The 18,220-nt window shown below is 42.2% G+C and overlaps 1 protein-coding gene across 1 annotated transcript; it reads left to right on the forward strand.

Annotated features, from left to right (window-relative positions):
- The first annotated feature begins 4,048 nt into the window (after nucleotides 1–4,048).
- Nucleotides 4,049–18,220, forward strand: LOC114360430 (G protein-coupled receptor kinase 2-like). Its single transcript, XM_028315141.1, has 7 exons — nucleotides 4,049–4,088; nucleotides 4,339–4,471; nucleotides 6,399–6,534; nucleotides 10,597–10,737; nucleotides 15,381–15,584; nucleotides 17,019–17,222; nucleotides 18,206–18,220. The coding sequence occupies exons 1-7, from the start codon at nucleotides 4,049–4,051 to the stop codon at nucleotides 18,218–18,220; spliced, it is 873 nt and encodes a 290-aa protein (XP_028170942.1).

Genomic DNA, 18,220 nt, shown 5'->3' on the forward strand with positions numbered 1-18,220 from the left:
AAAATGGAGTACGCATCTTGAATGCTTGGCCAAAAAGTTAATTTTGCCGGTTAGACATAGTAACTTTATATAAACCTGAACATAGAATAAAGCTATCGTAGAGTCAAACATCGCTTCATGGTGCCAATTTTAACAATTGCCACCACGTTGGGCGCCACTTTATGAATTAGCCGTTTGCTTGGAGAAACATTTCATTCAATTAAAGCTTTGAAATTAGGTCAATAAGAATGTTTGAAATAAGAATATTAAAGACATCAACAAAGTTGGCTGCGGTGGCTGATTCGAAACCTGGTGAGGCCAAATATTATCTCATCATTTTAATTCCCTGAAGTGATTGGTCGGAATGGTCACCATGGACATGGGTAATGTTGGCGTTAAACTCGAGAATAGCTTCTAGAAAAAAATTCCTCAACAAAGAAAACAAAAACCGATGTAAGAAAAACGGCGGGCGGAAAGAAGCTAGTTTAATTAAAATGGTGGGATCAGTGTTCGTTAAGTTTTTGACTTTGTCAACCTGTCTTACTCTTTACTTACACCCTGTATAAACAGCTAAGACAGTTTGTATAGGGTAATCCATAAATCCACTAATCCGATTAGGACAATTTATACATTTATTTTTTCACCGAACTCTTATTTTGCAGAGAAAATTCGTGGTATTTTTGTGACTTCCATTTTGTAAGATTTAAAAAAAACACTGGTCTCAATATTAACTTATTGACCCTGGTGTTAAACCTTTGAGGCTTAGGCGAAGGAAATATGCGAACATCGGTGAGCCTCTATTCTATCCATTCTCGATTGCCTAATTTCCACCAAAGCGGAGCGGAGTCGAGCGAAGCGGAGATGTGTTTTGTTTTTCGCTCCGCTCTGTCTTGGTGGAAACCGGGCCTAAGCTATTGGATTGAGGATCAAACTTATGGATCGAGAGAGAACTCTATGGCCCAGAACAGACGGTGAAACGCAACTGCAACGAAACTGCAACTTTCTGATGATTCTAATGAATGAAACTGAAACTGAAAGTTTCAAACTGGTTGCGTCATGTGTGGTCTCTCAACGGACGCTATGGCAGAAACTTAGATGCAACTCAAAAGCAACTAGCAGTTGCAGTTTCGTTGCAGTTGCGTTTCACCGTCTATTCTGGGCCTATCTCTCTATTTTTTACCACTTAGGTGTTATTAGATACATTTTATGACAAAAGTTACTTCATAATCATCATTTCAGCCACAGGACGTCCACTGCTGAACGTAGGCCTCCCCCAATGACTTCCACATCGCACGGTTGGTAGCGGCCTGCATCCAGCCTTCCTGCTACCTTTATCAGATCGTCGGTCCACTACATTCAATTTCAATACATTTACACACAGATAGGTTAATACAATATCTACCTATCGCTTGAACACGTAAGTAATTGCAACAATGCCAACCTACATCAGTATTGTTTTTACCTTTAGTCTATAAATAAATGTGTGTTTGAACACACGGGGAAACTAAAATATTTTACCTTAAATACTTATTTCGTTTGACGTCAATGAGTTATTCTGACGAATATAATTGTTTTTATGTGCCCGCACACTGATAATGTGAAATAACTGCGATAGTTAATTACTAACAGAATTTAAAAGTGTTTTAAAAAATGTTAACGATGAATAAATGACTTTTGTTACTAAGCTATTTATTATTAACATCACCATCTTATCCTTTGGGGAACATTATCATCATTTCAGCCATAGGACGTCCACTGCTGAACATAGGCCTCCCCCAATAATTTCCATAATGACCGGTTTGTAGCGGCCTGCATCCAGCGCCTTCCTGCTACCTTTATGAGGTCGTGGGTTCACCTTATGGGTGGACTTCCTACGCTGCGCTTGGGAACATAGGCCTACCACTAATCGATTTCTATATTAGGAAGCATACGTAACAATTAACATACATTTATAGGTGTGAGAAATACGAACTTTACCTCCTCGTGGCTCTTATAAATAAATAAATCTTAGTTATTTATTTCTTGTAGTAGTCAAATGTTGAATTAATTAGAATTCGTAATTCTAGGACTAAGTTTAATCAAACTCCAAGTTAGTCCTATCTGGGTCAGATTACTTTTTTTTACGTCAAAAGTTTTAATAAGAAATACAGACTTGGTAGTTGGTACTTAGCTTGTAAATGGAGCTAATAAAATGGATAAGAAGAAGTTTTTATGATTTACAGTGTAGTTAAAGTTCTGAGTGTGGGCGATTAATATCTACATTTCGAATAAAGTTAAACTTTTGGACGTTAAAATAATGAATACTTAAAAATTTACGTTTAAAAAACTGTTATCTACAAAAAAATCGTTTCTTTAGACTCGATCGACGCATTCAGCTTGGATAAATATGCGTCCACTTTAAGGTGAGTATAAACTAGAGCATTTACTTGTAACAGAACAACGAGCCGCTCTATGAAATGTTCTAGTGTATCACCATCACCCTTTCACGAACCAAACGTACATTTTACCTGTATTGTACTTTCGTAAGAACGTTACATTACATAGAAATGCTCTAGTCTATACTCACTAACTAGAAGAAATTGATAGTATGCAGTATATTTATTTATTGATGTCTTTGCGTGGTGACAATCTAAACTGTAGATTTTTCATAGACAAGATTTGCTCTCGTTCAAGTTCCTGTCTCTCTCTTCCTGTTTGCGATGTGAGCAAGCACGGTGTGCATTTTTACTTTGTGTAATTTTTTTTTTTAATAAATAATAAATAAATAAATATAAATCTTTGGACAATTTCACACAGCGCCAGCTAGCCCCAAAGTAAGCAACTTAATGCTTGTGTTATATGCAGGTGCTAGCTTAACGGATATTATACTTATATACCTTTTTTTTTTTAAATACATACATATTTAATTTCTTTACTTACAAACAAGTTTATAGTAAACTTTATAAAGCTACAAACTGAATTTCATTCAAGAAACCTTAACAGAAAATTTTAATAATTGGCCATCAAAATGAATCTTACAAAAACATATTGTAACCTAAACTGATATTGTGCTGTGTACTATCCCTAAATAAATAAATAAATCATAACCTTGCTTTTGGCTTCGCCGTAGTCGTGTAAAAAGTATTTTGCTAGAAAATAGTTGCTTACTGAGAAAACGCTGATCTAGACAGATTTCGTATTTGAAAAGCTCGATTTCCGGCCTTTTATACGTCGGCGGCAGACGCGGAAATAGATAGCAAGGAAGTCTAGTTTGACAAAGTTGTTTGCAGCTTTGAGCTTACTATTTTGGAAAAGGAGTTAAATCTGTACTAGCTACTGTCTGCCCGTGACTTCGCTTGCGTGTATTGGTCGGTCCAAGGACCAATTTATCTGTAAAATCATCAAAATTCAATAATTTAAGCATAAAAAGGCGATGACGGATGCCTGGCTTAGCTTAGTGGTTTGAAATAGAAATGAGAAATAAAAATAGAAAAACTTTATTTGACACGAAAACACAGACGAAAATACAAATTTTCAAAGAAAGAAAAAAATAAAAACTACACTTAGATAGATGGAAATTTTGTGCCAAAAAGGCGCCCACTCAGGCTCACTCAGCCAGCAGTATGCAGTGGTAGTTTGCGTACCACTATTATATCAAAGGACTTTCCGAATTTCTTAAATTGATTCCCTAAAGAAACAGAATACAAACATTTGTGTGCGTGAACATAAATGTACGTAATGACGTAAATATAGGTCATAACCGGATTTATAGCGTTATCGTTTACCGCAATAAAGGGTTTGATTGATATTTGATACCTGAATACGGCCTGAAGACGTGAAAATTACTCTGAAAGTGAAAGAAGGTGACAATTTCAACACTGTATTTATAGGGTAACCTTCTTCCTCGGTCCTTCACTGATGAGGCTCGCGACCACTTCAAGTGTTCCTCCACAGACTGCGGTCATAAGCTGTGTGGACCGCACGATGCATACTTCCGCCAACCGTCTTCCTCACCGCGTCTGACCATCTCGTCTGTGCCTTACCCCGAGCATTTCATTTGTCCCAAAAGATTCATTTGTTTCTCCAGACAATGCCTTGGAGACCGCATAATGTGTCCGAAGAAATCAAGGGTACGCTTTAGGCATATAGTGGAGAGCCGCGTGGTGATGTTGAGCTCTTTTAATATGAACTCGTTGGTTCACATTGCAGTCCAGGGTATGCGGAGTAGCTTCCACCAGCACCACATCTCAAACTCATCGATCTTACTGCTATCGCGGCATCTAAAGCTCAAGTTTCAGGGTGACCTAATAAAGCACAGATACCTAAAAAAAAAATATTTAAAGAATTTTATTTTTGACATCAAATCCTTGTTGTCACCAGGAGGCGACCTAAAGTTCCACATCTACAACATGTGCGGCGCGGACACCGGGTTGGGGCTGGAGCGAGCGCGGTTCTACGCGGCCCAAGTGGCCTGCGGGCTCGACCACCTGCACAAGATGGGCATAGTGTACAGGTAAAGACGATTATAAGTAGGTATACAACACGAGGCGTGATAAAGTCCGGTCGCCGAGCAGATAGAATTTCGTCCAATAACACCAAGCTACCCATCCTTATCGCTCGCGCGTAATTATATTGCGCCGCAGTGAGTGTGTGAGCGGGACAGCAATATGATTATGCGCGTGATAAGGATGGACGAAATTGTATGTGCTCGGCGACCGGACTTTAGATCCAGCTCTATGTCTCAGCTTCCAAATGCCTTCTTAGTCGTTTGGCTCTTGGCAGAATGGTCGTGGCCACGTTGAGGCGTTCACGTCAGTTTTAGAGGCAGATACAGTTTTCAGCACCACGATCTCTCGCCATCTCCCAGTTAGCAGACCGCCTTGTGCCGTCAGATATCACCACCACATATCTGTGTGCTTACAATGAGTTTACGTTAGGCGTGCTCGCTAGCGACTACGTAAAAAAATGACATTAATTGTATGACATATTGTGCAGCGCCCCTAGCGGCTACTTTCAAGAAACAAAATCTTCATAGATATTTTTGACGTATTTGCTAGCGAGCACACCTAACGTAAACTCATGGTAGGTGCACTGGTGGCGACTAAAGCGGTGCAGATGGCCTGCGGGTTCGATCACCAAGATGAACATCGTGTATAGGTTACACATACAGCTGATAGATCAGTACGAAGTCAGTAAGGAGACATCTACAACATGTGCGGCGCCGACACCGGCTTGGGGCTGGAGCGAGCGCGGTTCTACGCGGCCCAAGTGGCCTGCGGGCTACAGAGTAACCATTCATAGCTCAGTCTTATTATATAGGTTAGTAAGGAGAAACAGTTAAGGAGACGCTCGTTGAGGAGTTTACAGCTCAGTAAGGAGACAGCTGAGTAAAGACGTAGCTCAGTACCAGGCTGGAACTAGTCTACGCGGTTCTACGCGGCTAGGTGGTCGACCATCTGCACAAGATGGGCATAGTGTACAGGTAAAGGGTTCAGGGTGCAAACTACATATAAGTAAACTGTAAAGGTTCAGTCAAACCAACGACGCGATCACACGCGATCAGCCGGCGTGCAGCGATGGCGATCAATGCATTGAATCATACATAGGTAGGCACACGGCGTACTAAAGGCAACAACTCTCAGTACCTACAGAGACAAAACATAAAAAAAACACAAGCTCAGCAGTAGCATAGACCAGGGTTTCCCTTTTTTTTTGCCAAGGAACCCTAATTGATTATACTTTTCCTAGCGAAATCACCGTTCTACTCCGCCCGCACGCCCTGCCCCTCCCTTGTGCGTAAACAAGTCGGTGCGCGCGAACAATGTCGGTCACGAAACGTGGGATAATATTTTTTACGGAACCCTTGCGGCCTTTCCACGGAACCCCAGGGCTCCGCGGACCACCTTTCGGGAACCGCTGGCATAGAGACTCATCTTAGTACACAGAAGCACAGGGCTGGGACTGGAGCGAGCGCGGTTCTACGCCGCGTAGGTGCCCTGCGGGCTTTACCATCTGCACAAGATGGGCATAGTGTACAGGTAAAGACACAATTCTAGGCTTCAACCACCAAGATATCTGGTGGCGCCCAATGAGGCCGCAACGGCACAGCACGTGTTCTGCGTGCCGCTCGTCGCCGAAGATGGAAAATGGCCTTCTTTAGGTGGGGATGCCGAGCGGAGAACGCGGACGAATGCTTGAGGCAACCGTTTACCACGTTTCTCATTTTAGTGGATCTATTCTTGCAATCTCATAATTTCATGTATTTTTTGACGATAGTAAATAAGACACAAATACAGCTCAGTACGGAGACAAAGCTACGGTTCGCTTGTTGCGTGGAGGGCGCGCTAGTTTTTTGTTTCTTGTGGTAATTTAACACGTTACTTTACCATATTTACCATTGATTTTCCCTCCTTTAAAATAAATCCCATTATCCTTCACAGAGACTGCAAGCCAGAAAACATCCTACTAGACGACGCGGGCCACGTGCGGATCTCGGATCTAGGACTGGCTGTTGATGTACCAGAGGGCGGCAGCGTGCGAGGTCGCGTCGGCACCGTCGGCTACATGGCGCCAGAGGTACTTACAAAAGGGGGCAGGGGGGGACGCCTCGCAAGGGGCAGGGGACTCCCCAAATGGGGACAAGGGACACCCACACGCACCACATTGGGCAGGGGACATCTTGCTAGTGCGGGCCACGGCGCATCACGGACTAGTGCTGACTAGCGCTGGCTGTGGATGTACCAGAGGGCGGCAGCGTGCGCGGCCGAGTCGGCACCGTCGGCTACATGGCGCCCGAGGTACTGCAGGGGACAGGGGATACCACAGGNTATCTATCTAAACACAGAGCATTGTTTAAGTTGCCTGAAAATAACGACTCTATTTATTTCTCTACTTTTATTTGTGCCACTCTGTTACGCGACACGTCATGTTCAACAGAGTGTAGGCACGCTAACTATACCGGGTGACTTTAATGAATTCAATATTACTAAGTTGATGGAAGGTAAGTAATAACTCCTGTACCTACACTGTGTTATTACATTTAGTGTGATGTTTCTTAAGAATGTTTACCTTTATTAAAACACGATTAAAGTTATAACAACTCCTAACACGTGTCTAACGTATTTGCAGAAAACACAAACAAGTTTCAGTTTGAATTTGAACTAAAGATTACTTTCTGATAGTTTGAAAAAATAGGTACCTATCTCAATGTTAGTAAGAACTCTTTTTTTCTTCAATTTTTTCATATTAGAACGGTTTTCTATTGATAAAATTTTAAGTAATGTACCTCATCATCATCATCAACAGCCCTTTACAGTCCACTGCTGGACTATGAGCCTCCTCCACTATAGTGGAGGGTTTTGCCATAATCTCCACGCTTGGCAGGCGGGTTGGANGGTACGTACGTCAGTAGTTTAAATTAGTTTAGTGTTGTTTTTATTAAGAAAATATTTTACTTACTTTAGGAGTAGCTAGTATTTTAGGTTTGTCTTACCTGAATAGATACCTACCTGATTTCTGAAATTAAGTCTGATTTGTCCAACATGTGTTTTATGATGGTCACCCTATTGCAACAATCATAGTCGAAATTTTATCAATTGAACGAGTCGCCAATTTGCCTTCGGCATTTCATAGAACAGCGAGCGTTTGTAAACTGACGACGCCGTTTGTAAAATGCGGAATCATACAATTTGCCTGCGACAGATATAAGGAGTTATTCGACGGCGGGTTGGGGTGCTTCAACGGGGGCCGGGCGACACTTCGCATCCGCGAGGGCGCCGCGCCCGTGTTCTGCCGCGCGCGCCCGCTGCCGTACGCGCTGCGCGCGCGCGTAGACGCCGAGCTGGACGCCATGCTGCGCGCCGGCGTCATCGAGCCCGTGGACTGCTCGGACTGGGCCACGCCGCTGGTAATTGTACATAAACCGGACGGCGCTTTACGTATCTGTGCTGATTATAAGGTGACGTTGAACAAAGTTTTAAAAGTAGATAAGTACCCTGTGCCTAAAATAGATGATTTGCTCACTAAATTAAGCGGTTATAACTATTTCACCAAGCTGAATTTATCTCAAGCTTACAATCAGGTATTGTTAGATGATACGAGTAATTTAACGGTGATAAATACTCATCGAGGTCTTTTTAAATATAATAGACTTGTTTACGGACTGTCGTCGAGTCCAGGAATATTTCAAAGAATTATGTCACAATTATTTGCCCACATGCCCAATGTCACTGTGTTTTTGGATGACATTTTAATAGGAGGTACATCTATTTTATCGAATTTGGAAACCCTAAATAATGTACTAAAAATATTGCAGGACCATGGTTTAAAATTAAAAAAACAGAAATGTGATTTCTTTAACAAAGAGGTAAAATATTTAGGTTTTATAATCAGTAATCAAGGGATTAAAGTTGATCCAGACAAAATTAAACCGATAATAAACCTTCTCCCACCGAGAAATGTTTCTGAACTTAAATCATTTCTAGGGATGATTAATTTCTACGGCAAATTTATAAAAAACTTAAGTTTTCATTTACCTATCACCTTTATATGATTTGCTCAGGAAAGGAAAACATTGGCATTGGGAACATACAGGGTGTAAAAAAACNTATTTGCTTAGGAAAGGAAAACATTGGCATTGGGAACATATTCATGATCGTTGCTTTAAGTTAGTAAAAAGGCTACTAATCGGCGCGGACGTGCTGGTGCACTACGACGAGTCGCGCGAGCTCGTGCTGACGTGCGACGCGAGCGCGCACGGGCTGGGCGCGGTGCTGGCGCAGCGCGGCGCGGGCGCCGAGCGGCCCGTGGCCTACGCCTCGCGGGCGCTCACCCGAGCCGAGATTAATTACAGCCAAATTCACAAGGAGGCCCTTGCTATAGTTTTTGCTGTAAAAAAAATTTCATCAGTTCTTGTATGGTAGACACTTCACTTTGCGGACGGACCATAAACCCCTTGTAAGCATTTTTGGCCCGGATACAGGGGTACCGAGCATGACGGCTAGTAGGTTGCAAAGGTGGGCGTTGTTATTGTCAGCCTACGATTTTTCTATCGAATATGTTAGCACTGATAACAATACGGCCGATGCATTATCGCGCATGTTGGAAAGTTACAAAGCGCTGAACGCGACAACTCACGAGTCAAACGAACCGGAACAGACTTATTTACATTTTGCTTCGGAATAGGGCATGCAAAAACCGAGCGGTTTGGAAAAACCGGTTTTTTCGGTTTTTATTTTTAAAAACCGAACTAAACCGGTTTTTTCGGGTTTTTCGGGTCGACTGTTTGTAAGTAAATAAAAATGCTGCAAATTATAATAAAAATCATTTTATTTCTTTTATATTCTAGTTTGACAAGATGAAGTTACATGTTCTGAACATAATATTGTGAGATCAATTGAATAGTTTAATTAAAAATCCCATCCCAACTAATATTATAAATGCGAAAGTAACTCTGTCTGTCTGTCTGTCTGTCTGTCTGTCTGACTGTCTGTCTGTCTGTCTGTCTGTCTGTTACNGACAGGGGACATCCTGCCAGCACGGGCCAAGTTGCATCTTATACCTGGGACTGGCCGTGGATGTACCAGAAGGCGGCAGCGTGCGTGGTCGCGTCGGCACCGTGGGCTACATGGCGCCAGAGGAACTACAGGGGACACCACAGGGGACAGTTGATACCACAGGGGACAGGGGACACCACAGGGGACAGGGGATAGATACCACAGGGGACAGGGCACACCACAGGGGACAGGAGACACCACAGGGGACAGAGGACGCCCCACAGGGGGCAGGGGACGCCCCACAGGGGGCAGGGGACAACCCACAGGGAGCAGGGGACGGCCCACAGAGAGGGCAGGGGACGCCCCGCAAGGGGCAGGGGACAACCCACTGGGAGCAGGGGACGGCCCACACAGGGCAGAAGAAGCCCCACAGGGACAGGGGACAACCCACAGGGGAGGGTCGCTCTAAAGAGGGCAGGGAATGCCCCATAGGGGGCAGGGTACTTCCTGCTAGTGCGGGCACGTTGCAGCCCGGACCTAGGGCTGGCCGTGGATGTACCAGAGGGGGACAGGGGACGCTCCTCAGGGGACAGTGGACGCGCCGCAGCGGGCAGGGGACGCTTCACAGTGAGCAGGGGATGCCGACGACGTTTATTGTCGGGCTACATGGAGCCCGAGGTAATATAGGGGGCAGGGGGTGTCTCATAGGGGGCAGGGGGCGTCTCATAGGGGGTAGGGGGCGTCTTATAGGGAGCAGGGGATAGGGGAAGCCTCACGGGGCAGGTTACGCCTCACATTGGACGTCCCACTGGGGCAGGGGGGACGCCCCACAGGGGACAGGGAACGCCTCACGTGGGACAAGGTACTTCCTACGGGGGACAGGGGACAGGGGAAACCTACGGGGGACAGGGGACCGCCCCCACAGGGGACAGAAGATGTCCCACTGGGGGCAAAGGACGGTGGTCTTCATTGCAGGAGCACGATGATCTTTCAATTTACCAAAGGGAAGATTTGGTCTACTCTTCATTGGGTCGGGGGTGGATGACTCTCCCAGGCAGGGGGATTCTAGTACCCAAATATTACGATACCAGAATTCCTCCACTTTTACCTCCATCTATTATAAACTATTGTCTATGTGTTCCAGGTCATAGACAACGAGCGGTACACGTTCAGTCCGGACTGGTTCTCGTTCGGCTGCCTGGTGTACGAGATGATCGAGGGCCGCGCGCCCTTCCGCGCGCGCAAGGAGAAGGTCAAGCGGGAGGAGGTCGACCGCCGGGTCAAGGTCAGTGATGTGCCAAGCAAGGGTCAAGGTCAAAATGCGTATCAAATTCCAGCATATTGGAATTGTTTACCTACCTAATTGAAATTGCAGAAGGTCACCCTATGAACTTTTATTCAAAGCACCTTGTCAGTCAGAGTAAATATTTCTGTTGTGAAAACTCTTCTATTACAACTAGATTTATTTATTTATTTATTTATTTGATTGGCTAGAATAGTAGTAATGTCAACCTGAAATTGTGAATTCCGTCAGTTTATAATAAAACGAGTGAGATTGTAAACTAACAGTGGGTTAGGTTAGATTGTAATTTAACTACGTCAATCTGACGGAATTCACAATTTTAAGGTGACAGTTTTAAGCGACGCACAGTGTGTTATGGGACTGTATAAACGGACATTCTCATTGATTTGATGAAACTTATAGAGCTCAGTTATACAAACATGATAGTAAAACTCCCGTTTGAAAATTCCAAGTAGTTTTCGCGGTATAAAAATTCAAAGTTACCTATTTTTTTACTTCAAAATTATGCAAAAATATTCTCACTCGTTAACTAATAACATTTAATTCAGAATTGTTATAATACTTCATAGAGCTCTTAAAACTACACGTAATAAGCATATTAAGTGCTTCGTAAACGCATTCAGATAATTAGGAAAAATGATTTTAGTGATTTTTGTTTTTATTTTTTTTTCTCAATTATACCTAAATATATGCAAACATTTTTAATTGCAAGATATAGTCTGATATTTAATATAATTGTATTAATAAAATCAGCTTTAAACTCCGTGATATATTTGAGAAAAAACATAAAACGTCTTAATAATTTTTTTACGCGTCTAGAGTCGACAATTTTGGAAGGAATAATTCATGTCTAAAAAGTTTCAAATCCCGCCTCTTATGTGCATAGTGTTGAAGGTTCTAAAAAATCACATTCACATTGTTTTTAACCGACTTCAAAAAAAGGAGGAGGTTCTCAAGTCGAGTCTTTTTTCTTTTTTAACACTCTTATATTAACTTAAGTTGTATGTAAGTAACTAACTAAAAAAGTATGTAAACAAATCTAGGAAGTCGAATTTAGCCTACCTTTAATAATTTTCTCATCGATTTGAAACCTATGTAAATCGGATGTCAATACAATAATTTCGTACAATCGAGCTGATGATATTTAAACATCCAAAAGAAATCATAAGTTCGAGTGCGTTTGCGCGAATGTTTATTTACGAAATAGATTTTTGTTTTTGTGTTGTGTTGTGTATATTCCACCATGTAGTAATGAGAATGAATACATGATGTTATTTAATTACGCGCAATAATAGAAGATCTCTGTGTATTGTATAATAATATAATAGTAATAGGCGATTTTAACTTATATTCATGTTCGGTTAGTATACGTAATTATTACGATTTCTTTTTGTCATACTGTGGATTTACTCAGAGAAATGAAGTAGGCAATTGTAATGACCGTCAATTGGACCTAGTATTGACCACTTTTAGTGACAGTGATGTTTGTGTGAGCGCCGCGACCGAATCATTGGTATCGGTGGACGCATACCATCCGCCGCTGGAAATAGAGGTATTGATAACTGGACGGGCCGGAGACGAAAAGGTAAGCAAAGGGGATAATATACACATAAAGCCTAAATGGAACTTTAAGAAAGCTAACTATCCATTATTGTATTCATCGCTGGCTTCTATTGATTGGTCTCCGTTGTACAACATAGATAATGTTGATTCCTGTGTAAGTTTTTTTTACAAAAATATTAACGAAATTATTAATGAATGCGTTCCGTTTACATCGGGTAGTAAGGGGGACTCGAGATATGCATATCCTGAGTGGTATTCGGCAAAACTATTATTATATATATTTTATATTAATAAAAGAAATAAAATATAAAGCTATCCTACATAAGCGATACAAGATTAGTAAATTAAAGACTGATTATGAGGAGTTTGCTTTGTGTAGGAGTCGTGTTAAAAATATGATAGTAAGTTGTCATGAGCAGCACGTTAAATCTGTTCAAAACCATTTAGCAGAGGATCCTAAATCTTTTTGGAATTATATAAAGTCTAAACGAGATAACAGGAATACTAAAACGATATTGAAAGACGGGGTCATATTAACGGGTCAAAAATGCGCCAATGAGTTCGCCAGTTATTTTCACTCCGTTTACAGCACGCAGCGAGCGGAACTTAATGTCGAAGAAGCAATAACAAGCGCTGGCGATGCTAATGGATCAGCCAGAATACACATAGGGCAATTACAGTTGGCAGAGGTTGAGCGCTCACTTGCAAAGCTGAAGCCCAAAAGGTCTGCTGGTCCTGATGGGATTCCAGTTTATATTTTTAGGGATTGTCGTGGTATTTTGGCTGAGCCATTGCTATATATTTACAATAGGTGCTTAAGCGACGGGGTGTTTCCAGACATTTGGAAAACTACACGCGTGGTTCCAGTCCCTAAGGGCGGTTCATGTGGTACTTCAGTTGATGGTTACCGACCGGTAGCAGTGTTATCGACGCCTGCTAAGGTGTTTGAGTCGGCAATTCAAAAAAGTATGTTGGATCAAGTAAGTGCACAGTTAACTGACGTACAGCACGGCTTCCGACCGGGTCGTAGTACAACAAGTAATCTCCTGAACTATGTATCGGAAATAATACCTGCTGTAGACAGTGAAAAGGGACAAGTGGACGCAGCATACTTCGACTTTCGTAAGGCATTCGATGTTGTGGACAATGATATCCTTCTTCGGAAGTTGGCTGCTATCGGTTGCACGCCTCAGCTGTTATGGTTTTTAGCAAGTTACATGAGAGATCGAAAACAGTACGTTGAATACGCTGGTTGCCGGTCTGAACCATATTTCGTTAGATCAGGAGTGAGTCAGGGCAGCAACCTTGGGCCGCTTCAGTTTATCATAATGATAAATGATCTGCCGGAGGTTGTGAGATATTCAAAGTGCCTACTCTTTGCAGATGATCTTAAATTGTTTTTGCCAATCAAAGATGAAAAGGACCGCGAGCGATTGCAAAGGGATATTGACGAGGTTGTGGCATGGAGTGAAAACAACAAGCTGCAATTTAATGTTTCAAAGTGTATCATGATATCCTTTGCAAGAACTCGTAGTCCTATACACTTCAACTACAATGTAAACCAGGTGCCTATGAAGAGAGTTACTGGAGTGAGAGACTTGGGGGTCTGGTTTACAGATGATCTAAGATTTCAAGACCATATAACTAATGTATGTAAGAAAGCATACAGAAACTTGGGACTCATACTCCGTAGAGTTCACGATTTCACCAGCATCTCAGCCATTGTAGCCCTATACAATGCCCTTGTGAGAAGCCATCTTGAATTTAATTCTGTAGTGTGGGCTCCACACCAAATACATTACAACCTTATGTTGGAGCGCATACAGAATAAATTTACTAGGTATCTGTATATGAGGAAATATGGGGTGTACCCCTTCTATCCATTGATGTACCCTAATTTATTTGTATTGGGTATGGTAGGATACAATGAGTTGCGGGTGCGTAGGAACTTTGCTCTGGCGTTGTATATATTCAAAGTAATGAGAGGTAAAGTGCTTAACGAGGTAATATTGGGAAAGATAGGGTTCTGCGTGCCCGACAGGTACGTGGAGCGGCGCCGCCGGCCGCCGCTGCTGGCGGTGCCGCGCGGGCGCACGCAGCTGCAGAGCAGGGCGGCGCTGACGCTCACACTGCACACCCTCAATGAACTAGCTGAACGGATTGACTTGTTTCATTGTACTCTGGGTGAATTCACAAAGATGACGCTTTTTAATATATGTTACTCTTAGGTTTATTTGTATATTTTCATTTAATTTACTTATATTACTATTGTTACGTTCCTGTCATATTTCGCTTGTCTATTGTATTGGATTTCTGTAAAAATAGGCTTAAGCTTGGAAATAAATAAATAAATAAATAAAATATTGCTATTAAAAAGTGACGGGAAATTTACAATTCTATATGGCGCATATTTTCAATTTGATTTTCCTCAAATATATCACGGAATTTAAAGCTGTTTTTTTTTACACAATTAGATTAAATATCAGACTATATCTTGCAATTAAAAATGTTTGCATATATTAAGGTATAATTGAGAAAAAAAATAAAAACAAAAATCACTAAAATCATTTTTCCTAATTAACTGAATGCGTTTACGAAGCACTTAATACGCTTATTACGTGTAGTTTTAAGAGCTCTATGAAGTATTATAACAATTCTGAATTAAATGTTATTAGTTAACGAGTGAGAATATTTTTGCATAATTTTGAAGTAAAAAAATAGGTAACTTTGAATTTTTATACCGCGAAAACTACTTGGAATTTTCAAACGGGAGTTTTACTATCATGTTTGTATAACTGAGCTCTATACGGTTCATCAAATGAATGAGAATGTCCGATTATACAGTCTCATAACATACTGTGCGACGCACATTAATTACGACGCGAAAGTGACGCGCGTCTTTTGTCTCTTGTGGGATACGGAGGGTGAACGTCACTTGTTTTTCTGGAACATCTTCAGAGAGCGTTCATGTAGCCCTTTCTTTTCGCACTGTAGGTAACTCAAAAGGGTATTTTTGTCCTGCAGATACCTATTATAGCCTAAAAAGTTCCATTTGCTTCCAGCACGAGCAAGAGAAATACTCAAGCAAGTTCAGCGAGTGCGCCCGATCTCTATGCAGCGGGCTCTTATGCAAGTGCGCCGGCGCGCGGCTGGGCTGCGGCGCGGGCCGGCGCGGCGCTCAACTGGTTAAGGCTCATCGGTTCTTCGCGCAATTAAACTTTGCGAGGCTTGAAGCTGGCATGGTGGACGCGCCGTTTGTGCCTGACGTGAGTACAAGAGATGCTTAGTTTCGCAGCTAGGATCAAGAGGTCGGTTGGCGCATTGGCGCGGACGGCGCTCCGCATCCGACGGGACCCCAGTTCAAACCTCAAGGACTCCAGGATTTTTCTAATTTGTTTCAGTATGTATCTGAGATGAAATCTCAAAAATCATAGAAATATGTAAGTAAAAAATGTAAAAAAATATAAAATAATTTTCCATCATAGTGAATGTTCATTGTAGCTAAAAACAAAGCTGCAAAAGTCAAGAAAAAAAAAATTACGAGAACATCTTGGTGTTTGCTTCAAGTATCAAACTGGTTTAAGACGTTTGGATAACGTTTCTTCGAGAAACTGACACAGTGACGACAGTGACAGATAGACCCGAGCTTCTGAGTAACTAGTTCTTCGTATGCGCTCGCTATGCAAGTGCGCGAGCGCACTACTGTTACCATGCAAGGAAAAATTACGTGGGGTTGGCTGTAAATAAGGTAAGCAGTAAGTAGTAAACTGATCAAGGCTCCAAGACATTGGATTCTTTGAATCGACACTCAAGACACTAGTTCTCTGTGCGCTCGCTATGCAGCGGGTTGCTATGCAAGTGCGCCGGCGCGCGGCTTGGCTTCGGCGCGGGCCGGCGCGGCGCTCAACTGGTTAAGGCTCATCGGTTCTTCGCGCAGTTGAACTTCGCCAGGCTTGAAGCTGGCATGGTGGACGCGCCGTTTGTGCCTGACGTGAGTATTGTAGTCCCTAGTAGTGTTTATTTTCGCAGCAAGGATCAAGAGAACGGTTGGCGCATTGGCGCGGGCGGCGCTTCGCATCCGACGGGACCCTAGTTCAAACCTCAAGGACTCCAGGATTTTTCTAATTTGTTTCAGTATGTATCTGAGATGAAATCTCAAAAATCATAGAAAATATGTAAGTAAAAAATGTATAAAAATATAAAATAATTTTCCATCATAGTGAATTTTCATTGTGGTTAAAAACAAAATCCACAACAGTCAAGAAAAAAGTGTGACGAGAACATCTCGGTGCTTGCTTCAAGTATCAAACTGGTTAAGACGCAGGGTTCCTTCGAGAAACGTCATCCAAACTTTCGAATGATGCCATCCCTCTCACGCAAAGCGAAATGCCAGCATGAGTGAAACAGTGACAGATAGACCCGAAATTACGCTCTGTACGCCCGTGCTATGCAAGGGATAAAAAAAAAGGGTAAAATTACTTTCCATTAGGTATTTACAACTTTCTATTAGGGATTCCATCATAATTTTCCGGTAGGCCAAGGTTAGGAGGTCTATCAATGGAGGAATGGAGGAATTATCAAGAATTTGACTGACTTGAATTGACTTGTTCCATAATTTGCAACAAAAAAGACCTTTGTTATTTTCCCTCACTGCAGGTACTCGTCGTCAAATAATAATCCGTGTTCATATTCCATTACAGCCGCACGCGGTGTACGCCAAAGACGTGCTCGACATCGAGCAGTTTTCCACCGTGAAGGGCGTCAACTTGGACGCGGCCGACGACACCTTCTACGGCAAGTTCAACACCGGCTCCGTCAGCATCCCCTGGCAGGCCGAGATGATCGAAACAGGCTGCTTCACCGAGCTCAATGTCTTCGCGAGAGGTGAGCACAACACTAAGCAGGTTACCTACTCATCTAGCCGTGTAGCGTGTTGTGGCGACATCGACGATACGCCACTACAAACTGTGTACCAACAGATGGCGCTGTCACTACTTCACTATGGCACACTCCGTCGCTCATACAAACCTGCATCGCGGTGACGGAGTTTTCTACCCTGCCAAGTATATACAACGTGTCCCAAAATTCAAGGATAAGCCGGCGCCGCAGGATGGACATAGTCATGACTACTTTAGGAAAAATAAGAAAAAAAATCTATCTCAATTATTTTTTAAGTTACACAATAAATTATGGAATTCGTCGAAAATTGACACCCCTTATGATATTTTACATTACCACGACCACAATTTTTCAAATACTTCTGTTTTTTTGTTTGTATTGGCAACTTAAGTAGTGCTGCTGTCCACTCCAATTCTTAAAACCCCCAGAATCCTTGCAGTTTTTACACAAAAGTTAATCAAAATATGATATTTCCTTAAAATTTTAAACGATTTTTACTTTCACTCCACTTTGACTCGTCGTTTTGTAAAAAAACAGTATGAACACTACTGCGGCAAGTTTATTATAAAGTTGACGCAACTATCCAAGATTACAAAATGGTATGATACTCTAAGAAAACTAGTCGCAAAAAAGATATGCGTACCATTTTTACAAGCACTTCGCTTGTTAGTTGTATGGGATAAATCTTGCAACTAAATTTAAAACCAGTTCTCCTCAATCAATTGAGCTGAAATTTGGTATACTTACTTATGTAAGTACGATGACAATGCAATATTATGGTATCATTTAGCTGGATGGAGTCTGGAGGTGGCCATAGGAACTTCTAAGTTTAGGTTCGTTAGATTTGTCTTTTCAAGCACTTTGGTGCTAGATGATGTCCAGGATCCTGATGATGAAGTCAAGAGGTGGCCAGGAGCTGGCCATAGGAACTCCTAAACGAAATAGTGGAAGCTTATCGAGTTTGGGTTCGTTGGGTTTGTCTTCTCAGGCACTTGGGCCATGA

The sequence above is a fragment of the Ostrinia furnacalis genome, unplaced genomic scaffold, assembly GCF_004193835.3.
Source record: "Ostrinia furnacalis isolate ACB-3 unplaced genomic scaffold, ASM419383v2 OfSCF5026, whole genome shotgun sequence".
In the NCBI taxonomy this organism is placed as follows: domain Eukaryota; kingdom Metazoa; phylum Arthropoda; class Insecta; order Lepidoptera; family Crambidae; genus Ostrinia; species Ostrinia furnacalis.